The sequence below is a fragment of the Vollenhovia emeryi genome, unplaced genomic scaffold (assembly GCF_000949405.1).
Source record: "Vollenhovia emeryi isolate VEMERY1.0 unplaced genomic scaffold, V.emery_V1.0 DF939120.1, whole genome shotgun sequence".
NCBI classification, from domain to species: domain Eukaryota; kingdom Metazoa; phylum Arthropoda; class Insecta; order Hymenoptera; family Formicidae; genus Vollenhovia; species Vollenhovia emeryi.
Window position 1 is genome coordinate 4,567,819 of NW_011967246.1, and position 13,885 is coordinate 4,581,703.

At 42.4% G+C, this 13,885-nt stretch overlaps 1 protein-coding gene across 1 annotated transcript in view; it reads right to left on the minus strand.

The window, feature by feature from the left end:
- The window catches only part of LOC105570722 (Down syndrome cell adhesion molecule-like protein Dscam2), a 144,744-nt gene that overhangs the window by 35,306 nt on the left and 95,553 nt on the right, over window positions 1-13,885 (minus strand). The window contains exons 3-4 of the mRNA XM_012028159.1: window positions 8,983-9,355; window positions 3,593-3,757 (exon numbers count right to left, since the gene is read on the minus strand). Coding sequence (XP_011883549.1) covers window positions 3,593-3,757; window positions 8,983-9,355 — 538 coding nt within the window. The remainder of the gene's footprint in view (window positions 1-3,592; window positions 3,758-8,982; window positions 9,356-13,885) is intronic.

Genomic DNA, 13,885 nt, shown 5'->3' on the forward strand with positions numbered 1-13,885 from the left:
CTTCGCTGGAGTTCCCGCTCGCCGTGCATGAATAATACACGACTTCCTAATCCCGCCGTATTATTCATATTGAATGCGCCGCGGCAATAATTGGGATCAACGTTTCCCGATAAACCGTGTCGGTTATCTTTAACTACCGCGATAACGCCACGCCCTGCCGGATTACGATATTTTCGGGCACGGCCGCACTCGGCTGCACGATAATTACGCTAATTCCACGGCTCCACCCTTGTCCGATCTACGTGACACTGGAAACGCCGCCCCCTCCCACTCCCCCTGCGCTTTCTCTCTTGCCCGAACTGAGCACGGGGTTCCCTTAGATAAGCCCGACCGCAACATTTAACGACCACAATTATCCTAAATAGTTGCGAAGCCTGCCTGGGAAACTTAAACCTTTTCGAGATCCACGCGAATCGCGTTCTACGTGCACCGTCGTTGTTTTGTGCGCGACTTACGTCGCGCACGTACACGGACGGTTACCGAGTAATATATTCGATAAATATTAAAATTGTTCCACCTTTTGATATGTAAATCAGTTGGATTCAAGTTTAAATTTATGCAGTCTCGCGAGAGCTATTTTCGTTTTATTAGAAGCGCCGATTAATAATTCATTATCGATTAATAATTTAATAATGACGGCACAAGAGAGGAAGGGTTTTTCGCAATGAAAATTTTTTATGGGAAATAGAATAGACTACCTAATATTAAAATTGAACGGTTCCGACCGAACATACTGAAAAAAAAAATTCCCACTGTATTCTACTAATTTTAGAGAATCAGCATTTCGAGTTCAAGGGGATCATGCTGGAGTGGTTTGATTTACCGACAGAGTCGCATACAGTTTTTGGAGGTTTGTAAATCTTACCTCAAGGAACGTAACCTCAATATGTCATATTATAGATACAAACGAAAATAATTATGTAGCATTTATGTACAAACTAATACCAGACCCAAGTGTAGAATGCATAGTAGAACATTTTCATATAAAAAACATTGAGGTTTGAAGTCTAATTCGTATCGCATTATGTATTACAAATATTGCAATACATAATGCGATACGAATTAGACTTCAAACCTCAATGTTTTTTATATGAAAATGTTCAACTATGCATTCTACACTTGGGTCTGGTATTAGTTTGTACATAAATGCAAATAATAAGATTTACAAACGCAAAAACGGTATCCGACTCGGTCGGTAAATCAAACCACTCCAGCATCCCCTTAACGAGTTTAGCGAAGATCGAAGCGACAAGAAAAATTTGATTGCAATTTGTCGTGGAATCTGTCGTCAAAGTATCTCTAGTCGAGCGCGACAAAAAATTACCGACGTTTCCTCCAATAGTGGCCGTGCTTTCGCGCACGGAAGATGTTTTGTACGCGGTATATCTGTTCTTTTATGGCCGTGTGTAACAACTGTGCATACACTTACGCGGCTGAGTGAGCTCGTTCGTGAGACATTAGAGCAGCTAAGAGCGGCAGCTGCGATAAGGCAGCCTTCTGAATAGATTGTCCGCTAAGTCAGGTGGACCGAATGGCCTATGTAGTTTAGGTATTACATTCGACGGGCTGGAGCCTATATGGCCGGGTGCGCGGACCCATTCACTATGGATGCGACACGCGTATGTATATATCGCTCGTACATGAGCCGGGCGCTATGTACATGCAGCGAATTACGTTCAACCTGATACCGATGCAATCGCGATAGCGCGCGTGCGCGGATACAACGTGAAAAAAAACATCTTCCCACGCAATACGAGAGTATTATACCGGAAGTGAGATATCACGTGAGATTATAGCGGCTGAATATTATAATAGTGAAACTAGGAATGTGAGGCCAAGACTTGTAAATACTTTCTCTGGTAAAGAGTCGAATCTTTTACAAATAATATTCCAACTTTAAGAACAAAATTGTTAATAATGTATTAATAATTGTTATCACACATATTATCTTTATTAAATATTAAAACCAAAGTAATGTAAAAACTTAAATTTGTAACATAATTTCATCGTTTTCCTCTCTGTTTTCCTCTCTTAAATAAATTTCTTTCTGTTTACCAAGAGTTTCTGTTGTTACAAATAATTTTGACTCGAAGAAAATAATATTTTTAGCAAAATACTCATAAAAGATTCGAACATATTTGATCCAGGTTCGAGTCTACATGGATGAAAGTATTACTTTTGTTTTTCGTGAAACTCATAGACGATTCGAATCCATTTCAATCCAAATTCGAGTACACAGAGTAATCATAAAGAGTTCGAAATTACGCCAACGGATTTAAGCCTACTTGTAAGAAACTTAAAGGGATGCTGGAGTGATTCTGCATCATCACTAGTCGAAACAGATTTTACGATGATTGATCTCATTCTCGGTTTAAGTATCTCGCGGATCGTGAAAAATCGCTTTTACGAAGAAAAGGATATACTGTATAATACATATAAGTACGGATAGCAACGCGGCCTCTATTGTAACCAGTACTCTTGGTTTAGCAACTGCTAATTACGACCACTAATCAAATCGCGGTACGCAAAATGTTTAATTATGTGCAACGCTTCTATCTCGCGCTCTTGTGCGCAATTTTCCGGGGGCGGACTCGCGTTTACAGCAAATCTGATTAATCTCTGCGAGCTACTAATGAACCCGACAATCCTGACTCGCGCATCCCGCACCGCGAGCTGAAGGAGACGCCGCATTATTGTGGATATTAAATTTCATCGCGGGCGTCCGCGGCGGATATTAAATTTTAGTTCTCGTAGGCAATGGCCATAGTCGAGCGCCCCAGCATAGCGCCGCGTAGCAGTGGCTACACTGAAATCGCCTCGTATTGTCGCTATATCCGTATTATTCTTTTTTTCCCTCCCTATTGCCACCGCGCTACTACATCCGCGAAAATCCGCCCGGAATGTTGCCCGGTTCGCATCGGTCTTTGCAGCCGCGAGAGCCCGGATTAACGAAATTATTTCAAGATCCCAGCTACAGTAGTAAACTTTGAATCGGGGAAATATTTATATACATTTTTGCAGAGATAAAAATTATTAGATGCATGGAAATGTAGAACAAAGTATTCAAAGTAGGAATAAAATATATTGTACAATAATATAGTTAAACATTTAGACTCGTGGATTGGCACGATGACGAGAGAAAGAAAATTTCAATATCACAATAAAGCGACGTGGAAAATTCGCGACAAGTCGATTATATATTTAAGTACAAAGCTTCTAGAATTTAATTATGTTAAAAGTTACTACGAGTTTTCATCGAAAATCCCCGACGCGGTGGAATCACGCGTCTCGTGTATGCACATACGCGGAATAATTGCAGCACGTGCCTCCCATTGTTTCACCTTCTCGGCGCGACTTAATCCCTACCGTGTATCTCGTTGCGAAACCACGAAAATTTATTCTCCCGCGTGAGATGATTTACGTTACCAAGCAAACCTCTTGTATGCGGATGTAAAAAATGTTATGCATCTTAAATTTTTCAATTGGACTTTAGTTAGCCCTTTGCGCGGCGCTGCCACGCGGAATTTTACGTTTTCGTACCACGAAGAGACGTATATGCGCTCGCACGTGGACTTTCGTTATAAACATTTACCTCCTTGTAGCGAGGGATATATGTAGGACGAAGGTTCGTGCAGCCAGGATACGACGCGCACCAAATCTTTGACATAGCTGGGTATGATGCAGCGTAATATTGCAGTGCATCCCCTCGATGCACCCCCCGTCACCTCCACTTCAACTTTGTATGCCTGAGCCACCACTGCAAACAGCAATAAAATCTCACATGAAGCCATATGTTCCAGCAATCTCGTACAAATTATAGAACAATAGCTTACGCGGTAATTTCCGTTTTCGCACATATATAATTTCTTTTCTTAAAAAGTAAATTAAATGACATGCTATGAAAAGAAACATTTGTACGACGCGTAATCTGTAATTGTTATGATGATTAAGATAATTATATGTCAGCCTGCTCCTTGATTCACCGTTGCGTTTTACTCTTTAAATTTCGTAGCCCAGTTTTGTAAAGGAAGAGCTAGAGGGGCGCTGCAAAAAATTACAAGTCGTCATTATGTCGAGCTAACAGCGTAACGAGACAGCGAGCGAGGATTCAGCGTGTCTGTGCCTCTAATTGCCACCGTAATGAAAAAGCAATCGCAGTTACCCCGACAGTCTCGTTTTCAATTACATCGTCACCGTCTTGCTACACCGTGAAAGCACGTTGCCTTGTATAACGGCCGTGTACGACACTATGTATATACACACAGGGTGTCGCACACGTCGTTACGCCGTAACCGTCGGGTGAATCTCGACGTCGGGGATGCGTCGAGGCATGAGACGCGAGCGTATAACGAACGTCTCGCTCTTTCTCCTCCCGTCCTCCCACCCTCCTTCCTCTTCCTCTCTTCCCTTTCCTTTTTCGTCCGGCGTCGCTCTCTCGCGCTCGAGAGGCACCGTACCCTCGTCCGGGGTGATTTTATTTACGTGGAAATTCCAAGGGCGACGGCCAGCCCCGCCACCGACGGTGCAGTCTGACAGGCCGACGTCGCGACGCCGCGACGCGGAGGCTAAAGCCCCGGTTACGGCGTCCGGAATTTCTTCTCTGTGTTCCTCCCCCGCCCCTTCGAAACTCTCGGACCCGCGCGAGGACTTTGTCTCGCGTTTTTCTCCCTTTCAGCTTACCCGAGTCCCCCGCTTCCCCCGTTTCCACTCGCATGCCACTCGTCTCGCTTTTTCTCGTTTCTCGCGACTCTCGTGAAAAATATCGCGTTGGATCATGGTGTCATCACTCGAGGGTATTATTAAAGTGTATTTTCATATAAAATATCATCTACAGGGTGTCTGAGAAAAAATTAGTCAATTTGAAAATAATGGTAGATTGGGTTGAACCAAGAAGAAAAGTCATGTGCCGCAAAATTCGCAATAGTTATCGAGTAATTAATTTACACGTCTGAGCGAATGAGCACGTAGAATACGGTAGGCCGTACTCGGAAGGAAAATTGATCCATGAGCGGGAGGTGGAGCTATGCGTGAGATACACCGCGGTGGGAAAAAACAGCGAACGCGGTGGCGAGTGCGGCGTGGGCGTCCAGAGACATAAGTCCGGCCTACCGTATTCTACGTGTTCATTCGCTCAGACGTGTAAATTAATTACTCGATAAGTATTGCGAATTTTGCAACGCGGTACATAACTTTTCTTCTTAGTTTAACCCAATCTACCACTATTTTCAAATTGGCTACTTTTTATCAGACACCCTGTATATGTAATATATATGTATATACGTAGATATTATTTCGGAAATAGATTTATACAGGGTATCCCGTATAAATAGGATAAAGATCAGTACTATTGTGGTGAAAGAATAAGTTAGAGAATAAGGATCTTTTTAGCAAAAGTTTCGAAAATGTTTTTCAGATAACCTATTTAATACGCCAATACAGTGCTGTTCCTTGGTTTTTCGTATAAATGATTCCTTGTGTGAAAATTCTGACGCTAATAAAATCTAACATTTCCTATGATAAAACACTTGACAAAGATTTATTTGAACTGACATAATTCAGAACCGAAGAACACTTTTTGAGAGCCCTTCTGTCGCAGAAGAACGTTTATTTACTATTTTATGTCAAATAAAATTTCTCCAAGTAATTTATTTAAAAAGTGTAAATATTAGATCTATAATAATTATAATAAAATTGCTAAAAAATCATTTTCACGAAGAATCAAGAAACAGTAAATTCACTGTGTTAGCAAATATTAAGAAATAAGATCTCAAATACGATAGGTTCTTGGACATTTTTCCAGAGGAAAAAATGCTTATTGTACATACATATACAACCTTGCATGTTTGTATGGATTTTTTCTTATTCTGAAGTCCTGATTTGCTGTGCAACTATTATATGTCGCACGTATATGACGATTTATTCGATTTCCGAGATTCTCTATAATCAAACTTTAATTTTTCCCTTTCGAAATTATCACAAACGCGTTCGTAACTTTTGGCGCGAAATCGCTCGCGTAAAGCACGTTTGCTTCATCGAGCACGCGCGGAGAAGAAATTTCTTCCGTTAAATCGAAAGAGAGAGAGAGAGAGAGAGAGAGAGAGAGAGAGAGAGAGAGAGAGAGAGAGAGAGAGAGAAAGAGAGAGAGAGAGAAAGAACTGAAAGTAAAGTTTTAATTAACGGTCACACGTCCAGGCCAGAACTTTATGGCCGCGAGGGGGTTAGTAGTTGGAAATCCTGAAAGCGCCGGGTCGACCTCGCAGCTGCCACGGATTTGCATTCAGATTGCATTTTTTTTTTAAGAGGTAATTACACTGCGCGACCAGAAGGGAACCTACGCGCATCTCATCTGCATCGGTCGGTGCTCGGCAAGCCTCGTTCGGTTCTAACGCCTGTTTCACACTGATCCTCTTTCGCAATTGGTATTTTTTCCCCGTACAGGCAATTGGATTGCACACACATTTGAAAACTATCGTTTGGAAGAGTGTTTCTTGCGGTATAAAAACTTGATAGAAATGTGGCTTCTGATTGCTTAAGGACGTTCGGCAAATCGATTTTCTACGTATTTGCTTCAAATTTGGACCATATGCTATTAATATAGTGTTATCTATATGTCTGCTCAATTTGAAAAACCGTATCCGTACCCAAGTCGAGATATTCAATATCAAAGTTACTCGTTCGATATTGGCGAAACGTGTTTTACAAGGATATTTTAATTTATTGTGATAGAAATTGTTTATGTATTTTGCTAAAAAAATAATACGGAAAAAAGCCGAACGTGGGCGCAAAACTTTTGGTTAAGATTACAGCTCCGTTAAGGGAATCCTAAAGCCGCTGGCGAACTCGATCAGTGTCGATAAGATTGGAGACGGAATTAAAAAAGTCAATTATCGACATTTTTAATTCCAAGTTCTACTCGGTCCAAGAAAGTTGTAGCCAGTCAATTTACAACTTTTACGAAAAAGCAGCAATTTTATTAATTACACATTGCTCAGACCGAAATTTTGGATCGGATTCTAGCATCGTCAACACCATGGCTTTACTGACAATCTGACAGATGTTTGGCAGCAACCCCTCTCGAAAAAGCCTTCAACTATTTCTACACGCCATACTGCTCTTTTTCTCTCCTTCTAGATTTGGATTTCTGGACTTGCGTTTAATTAGAAGTAATCTTTTTTCTAGGCTATTAATCTCAGTTCTAATGGCACAATATTGTTCTTATATGTTGTCCCTAGAATATGCTGGTGTCATTTTGTATATATTTATTGTAGAATTCTTATATCAAGCAAATATTGTCAAGTGTACAAAAAAATAGTAAAATTTCTTTTTCGTTTTCGATATAAAGTCGACCAGCATAGTCTAGATTTTGCTGTGTACTTTAATTCTGTAAAAGAGTTTTGCATTTCTATAAAGCCAATTAAAAGGTTACTTCTAACAAAGAATGTCGATAAAACAGACGGCTTTAGGATCCCCTTAAGGTATTTTTAATAATCCGTGATGGGGGACATAATTTTACAGACAATATGAAAGCGCGTCCAAATAACTTTAGAAAGAGTATCAAATCGCACTCTCGGATATCTGCTTAAACGAGAAATACGATAAGTGTATCTAATCGTGAGAACAAACCGCCAGAAAAATATTTTTACTGATTTACATATTTAACGTGTTGCCATTGAGGCTTAATCGGCAAATATTTCTTAAATAAATTGAGGCGTGTCGTGCGTGCGACCGAATTTCTTTACACAAAGCTATTGCGGAGGTTTTGCGGCTCACCCCCAATTGCAATTCGAACGTACATAGCGCGCGAGCGTTCTCGCTCTGTACGATTACGGCCCGTGTAAAACTGGCCTATCCGCGATTCCGCGTTTTATCGCACGCGAGAGGCGAGCCGCGCGCATCCATCGCAATTACTGTTGACTCGCGCCAAATATCCGCGGCATTCGCGTAATCCGCTTAATAGACTTTTCCAATGGTCCGGCGCGCGGCGGCCGCGGGCGAAGCTCTAATATGACAGCCGTCCCGATTACGCGCCTGCCGTTCCTTAATTAAAGGATACCTCGGTAAATAACGGATATAATTGCGTGGGCACTCGCCATGTATGTAATGCGATAAAACGTTTGCGAACTTTTTTTCCCCGATGATAATAGGACATGCGCGACAAATAGGTAAATTAAAAAGTATTCGACAAAGCAATTTGCCCCACAAAGTTGCCGATTTTGGGTTCTAACTTTCCCTTTATTTATATCTCGCTCAATGCAGCTTGAAATGTAATTACGGTGTACAGAATGTACAGTCGTGGACAGAATGGTTGCACTACGTTTTTTTTTTTATAAATGAGATTAGGATTAGCGCATTTTTAGATTCTGAATGAAAACCACTACCTTTGAGCTACTACTAGACTCTAACTTTTCTTTTATGCATACTTTATTCAATGTATTTTGAACTGTAACTACGTTGCATAGTTGTGGACAAATTATAGTTGCACCACGTTTTTTATAAATGAATTTAAGATCAGCGCATTTATAGATTCCGAATGAAAACTACTACCTTTGAACTACTACACTGAAAAAAATTTCTGGTTGAATATGGACGAATCAGATAATTCCTTTAGGATTTACCAGAATTCCTTTAGGATTTACCAGAATTTCTGTAGGATTATAGGAATTCTGGTAAATCCTAAAGGAATTCTGGTAAATCCTAAAGGAATTATCTGATTCGTCCATATTCAACCAGAAATTTTTTCAGTGTACTATACTATGGCACACGTATACGATATAACCATTCCATAAGCGAAGATGATAGTTTTTATCTGAATCTAAACGCGCGTTTCTAAACTTGTTGCAAACATTCTGTCAACAATTGTACATACTTATGTTACTAAAAATTGTAAAGTCGAACACACGCTTTATTAGTATTTTATAGAGTTGGAAAATGTTTCCTCTCCGGTATTTTGCTCGTGGTACAACGGAAGTGAATCTCGCTTACCCGCTCTGACTTGTACATCGCGACTGAGCACTCTGCCGACGGTGTTGCTCGCCACGCATCTGTACGCGGCGCTATGAACGTCCTGCCGATAAGCCGCAGCCGGAAATGGCAGGAGCACCAGGGTGCCGTTTCTGAGCACTCTTCGCACGCCCGACACATCGTTCACCGGATGCCCGTCCGCGGTGGACCAGTCGATGTTGGGCGGCGGACTTCCGGAAGCCGTGCAGTCCAACCAAGCGCCGCTGGAATTGGAGAATTCGATCCTCGACGGCGGTTCCAGCACGAAGCCGGGGCCGCGTAGGTGCGCGTCGAAGCCGTGCCCGCCTGCGGACGTTACTACAGCGGCTGCACCTGCACAGAAATCCGTATTCTTCTATGAAGAAATAAAAATGTACAATGTAGAATAATGATTCTTAGTGTTCTACAATTGTGTCGCTATTAAATAAACTCTCGTCTGTTTAAAAGAACTTTAAATTAAATACCTTAAAAATTTACTGTTATATTAAGTATGTTATTCTAAAAGCACAAATGTACTTTATTTATCTCTTTATTTTATCACGGATGACAAAGAGAATAAATCTCTTCGCGTATTTCTTATAGATGTCAGGATTTTTAAAAGAATTTCCTAAAAACGTGCACGACACAGGATACAAACAGGAGGACTTGCAAGTTTCTGTCACCCAAGCAGGACAAAAAGCCATTAAAAAGTCATGACACATAAACGTGATTATTTTTTAAATTCAAGATGATACCATTTGACATTTTTAACGAAACGTAATTTGCCTTTTCTTACGACTATGTTCTGACTTTTCCATGACTTTCGTCGAAAGAACACAAATCACTCGTGCATGCAAAGTGATAAAAATATCGTATAATATTATATTTTACAAATTTCTGAAGATACTTGATTTTTAAAGCATTGACATCCTGATCATTCACAGGATATAAGATAAAAAATCAAGACTACGAATCTAACAAAATATTGAATATTGCGCGTTATCATATGCTTATCATAATAGTGTCATTCCTGTTAAAAAGAACATTTTGTATCCATGACTATTCATTATTACCATATTTAGGACTTCACATATAATCGCGAGTATCGGAAATAATCCAAGTTCAAATTATTGTGCGTGTCAAGCGGCATCTCTAAATTTCAAAATGATCGATTTTCTGTCACAATCAAGATACGACTTTTTGTTAGTCATTGCGATATCATTTCGATGTCATTTCGATTTCATCATTTTGTTCTGCTTGGGCCACTCTTGGATAAACTGCTAACGGACAGATTCAACGCAACATAATAGATATGTTGTATACATATATTATATTCATAACGTGTGCGACACATGTCGCGTCGAAACGCTTCGAACGGTAACATCGGAAAGTGAGGGGTATCACACTGACGGCCAGTCGTATCTATTAGGTGGAAAATAGTTTGACAAGTTCCAAAGTGGATTAATCGACGCGCTTAGTGTGCCTGGCGCGGCGCGGCGCGGCGTCGCCCGGTTGAACGATGCTGCTGCGGTGCAACTAATACGTCGGGCAAGTTATTCTCTTCGGAGTAGCGCGCGCGCCAGAGAGAGAGAGAGAGAGAGAGAGAGAGAGAGAGAGAGAGAGAGAGAGAGACCCGCTTCTCGGGCATAAATGCTTTGATCGAGGGCGTGAAAGCACGAGTCAGCAACTACCTACTTGCCAGCTTTTGTATCGTTAGCGCAGTTAGTATATAATAACTCCCCGTCCACAGGCAGCATCCCTCGTGTCAATGTTACGACGAAATTTGCGAGCCATGGGGGCCGGGCAATAAATTTCGGGCCGTTCGCTGGCTTAGCCTACGCAGCCTCATATTCGCGCTTAAACTTGACTCACAACCGTTGTTCATGCAACTCCGCTAATGGTGTCGTACCTCGTAGTAAACCTAGTTCCTAAGTTTTTTTTTATAAATTGCCTTCCGTTCTTTTTCTCCTCCATATCTTCCTTACATCGTTTCTTGTTCTCATCAAAGCCCAAATTTCTGCTGTTAGCTGGGGTGCAGGCAAATGCACTTGTCAAAATTGGCAAGCATGTATTCATTCAAGAGCCTGACTTTGTCGTCAATACTCTCAGACTTAAAGAGGTCCTCCCAGTTTCTTGAATCGCGTAGTCGCAATTAAGAGAAATACTTTTTTAAATTCCAAACAATTTTTTTATGTAATTGTAAATCCCCATATTGCCATTTTTAAAACGTGTCGCTTGCGATTTGAATGAAAGCTGGGAGAAGTCAAGAGGGGCAACTAATTGCACTGATTTACGAGAGATCGTGGACGGATAAATGAAATGGTATCTCTTTCTTTTGCCCCGATATTGCGAGGTGTTTCGCGCATGTTGTTCGCGACAGAGCGCGGGAATCGGGAAAACGCGAAACTCATAACGACGTTCACGCGGGGCACCCGACGTAACTCGTTTATAACTACGTTCGAGAGGGAAATGCACGCTCGTTTCGGCCGAATTTCGTAATGCCGTCGCGCGCGCGTTGCACGCGTGCGGCATACAAAACACCAAGTATGCAAATCCTTGGTACGCGCGCGTGAGTGAGGGGGTGAGTGAGAGAAGGAGGGAGAGGGGAGGAGAGGTAGAGAGAGAGGGGGGGAGAGAGAGAGAGAGAGAGAGGGAGGGGGAGGGAGGGAGGGAGGGAGGGAGAGAGAGAGAGAATTGAAATCCTCCATCGTGGTGTCCGGCAATTATGCTCGCCTTCACACCAACCGGTTTCCGGGATTGCGTCTCTCGCGCGCGCTACTTAATTACTAATTCCGCGCGAGTATCAACTCGGCGTTCCCCAGCGAAGTTCCGCGCGTCCGCGTCACCCGAGCGACGTCGTGCCGATTTCCGAAGGCGTCTATATCGGTCGTCTTAATTGGCAGAAAATTAATGGCATGTTACATGTGTACTGTTTTAACGTGGCTAACTGAGGATTGAAACACTCGAGTTAAGTCAATCGAATTGTCACCCAGCAATTTACATGACGTTTGGATTAATTTTACTTTTATGATATGTGTACACACATGGGGAGATGTGCATGTGGCCGACGAGAACGGGCACCCCTGCGGCCTTTCCCCCCCCCTCGCCGCGTGCCGAGAGTGTGCGGACGTGTCGGTATTCGGGTAGCCCGGTCTATTCTATGCAATGGAATCTCGCATCCCTTCCATGCTACGGACCAACCGATCCACTAAACGCTCCAATAGGCTAAGTCCCTTTTCCACAGTGAAAGAGTGGTGGAACGAGAGGTATATAAGGGACTACCGCCACTCAAAGGAGCAACAGATTGCCCCTGCCCGTCGTGATGATGTGAACTTGGACCGGCCTGATTTTGTTCATATACAGGTTGTGCAAAAGATTGACTAGACCGATGATAACGGATCCTAGTTAACACTCTGATGACACGCATGGCCAATCTTTTCAATTATCATTAATAAAGTATATAGGCAATCTCTTGGACAACCTGTAAATGAACGAAATCAAGCCGGTCAAAGAGATCACATCATGCTGACACGCATTGGCAATCTCTTGCAATAGCATTCATGATGGCTTTTGCCAGCGCGATAACGCGTCGCGCGTCGCGTGATTATTCGATGAACGTACAGGTTTTATGGGAAAGCTGTACGTTCATTGGATAATCGCACGTCGCACGTTGCGTTGTCGTACTAGTCTGCAAGAGTCATAATACTTAATTACGAGAGTGTGTTGAATAGCTCTCTAGATAAGTTATAAGAAATGAGAAATAGGGATCTGTGTAAGAAAATTCAAAGTGACCACTGCATCGCCGTATTAGCCCGATCTTACGCTAAATATAAGCGCTGCGGCCTTTTCCTCCCTTCGCCGTACCAGTTGCTAATGTTTCAGTTCAATCAATTCAGAGTATATGCAAAATCATCAAATCAGTTTTGAGAGTAGATTTGATGCGCTTGAAAACATCTTCACTGCCTGCGCAATATAACATTTCTGAGTGTGCAATTTTCGAACGATTTGATTTGTCAGCTTCGAATACTTCTACGTAACAATTATCATGGTCTCGGCATTTTGGTATTAGGATGTTTGTGACTCAAAATGACTTCAGGAATTTGTCATTAACGAGCAGTGCGGTAGATAAGGACACCCTGTATAAAAACAAATATATTTTTTACAAAGTAATGTATTTTATCAGAATACTTTCACGTTTATCCGATTCGTCGCAGTATTGATTTCTGACGCTTGTCGTAATTTCACGGAGGTTTTTCGAGATATCTACAAATGTCACTGCGCGGTTTATTTGCACGGGTCGGATTCGCGTCAACATCCCACTCTTTATGACGCACCCTCGAGGAGATTTACCTATCGACGTGGAAAATCGAGGAGCCGAAGGAGACGGCCGCGTCGAGCGGGTGAACGCCGGCAAGATTGAACATGCCGGTCGGCACTCAAAGTGACTGGCCGTCACGAGAGCGTGCGTTTAAAGCGACAGAGACGTACGGATAGAACTGAGCGGCGAATAGGTGGCATAACGGAAGTTGGATACATGCGCGGGTGATGAGATAGAGGACGAAATAGAGAGTGAAAGAGAAAGCGAGAGAGATAGAAAGAGAGGGTGAGAGAGGGAGCGAGGAGAGAGGAAAGGGGGGGGGGGAGAGGAGAGAGAGAAGAAGGGTACACAGGTGTTGGTGGGTAATAGCTTCCTATTACCATAACGCTTGGCTAAGCCAGCTAATCGGTTCCGTTTATGCCGACCGGCAAATTATTATTAATCGCATTGCGCTCGCGGATTACCGTTTATATGCGACTATAGCACGGTGGCATTTGCACTTCGCGCCGAACGTCGCATGGGCTTTTAGCGTCGCGTATTCGCCCGTACGCATCTGATCTTTCAACGGACCACAACACGCACTCACTC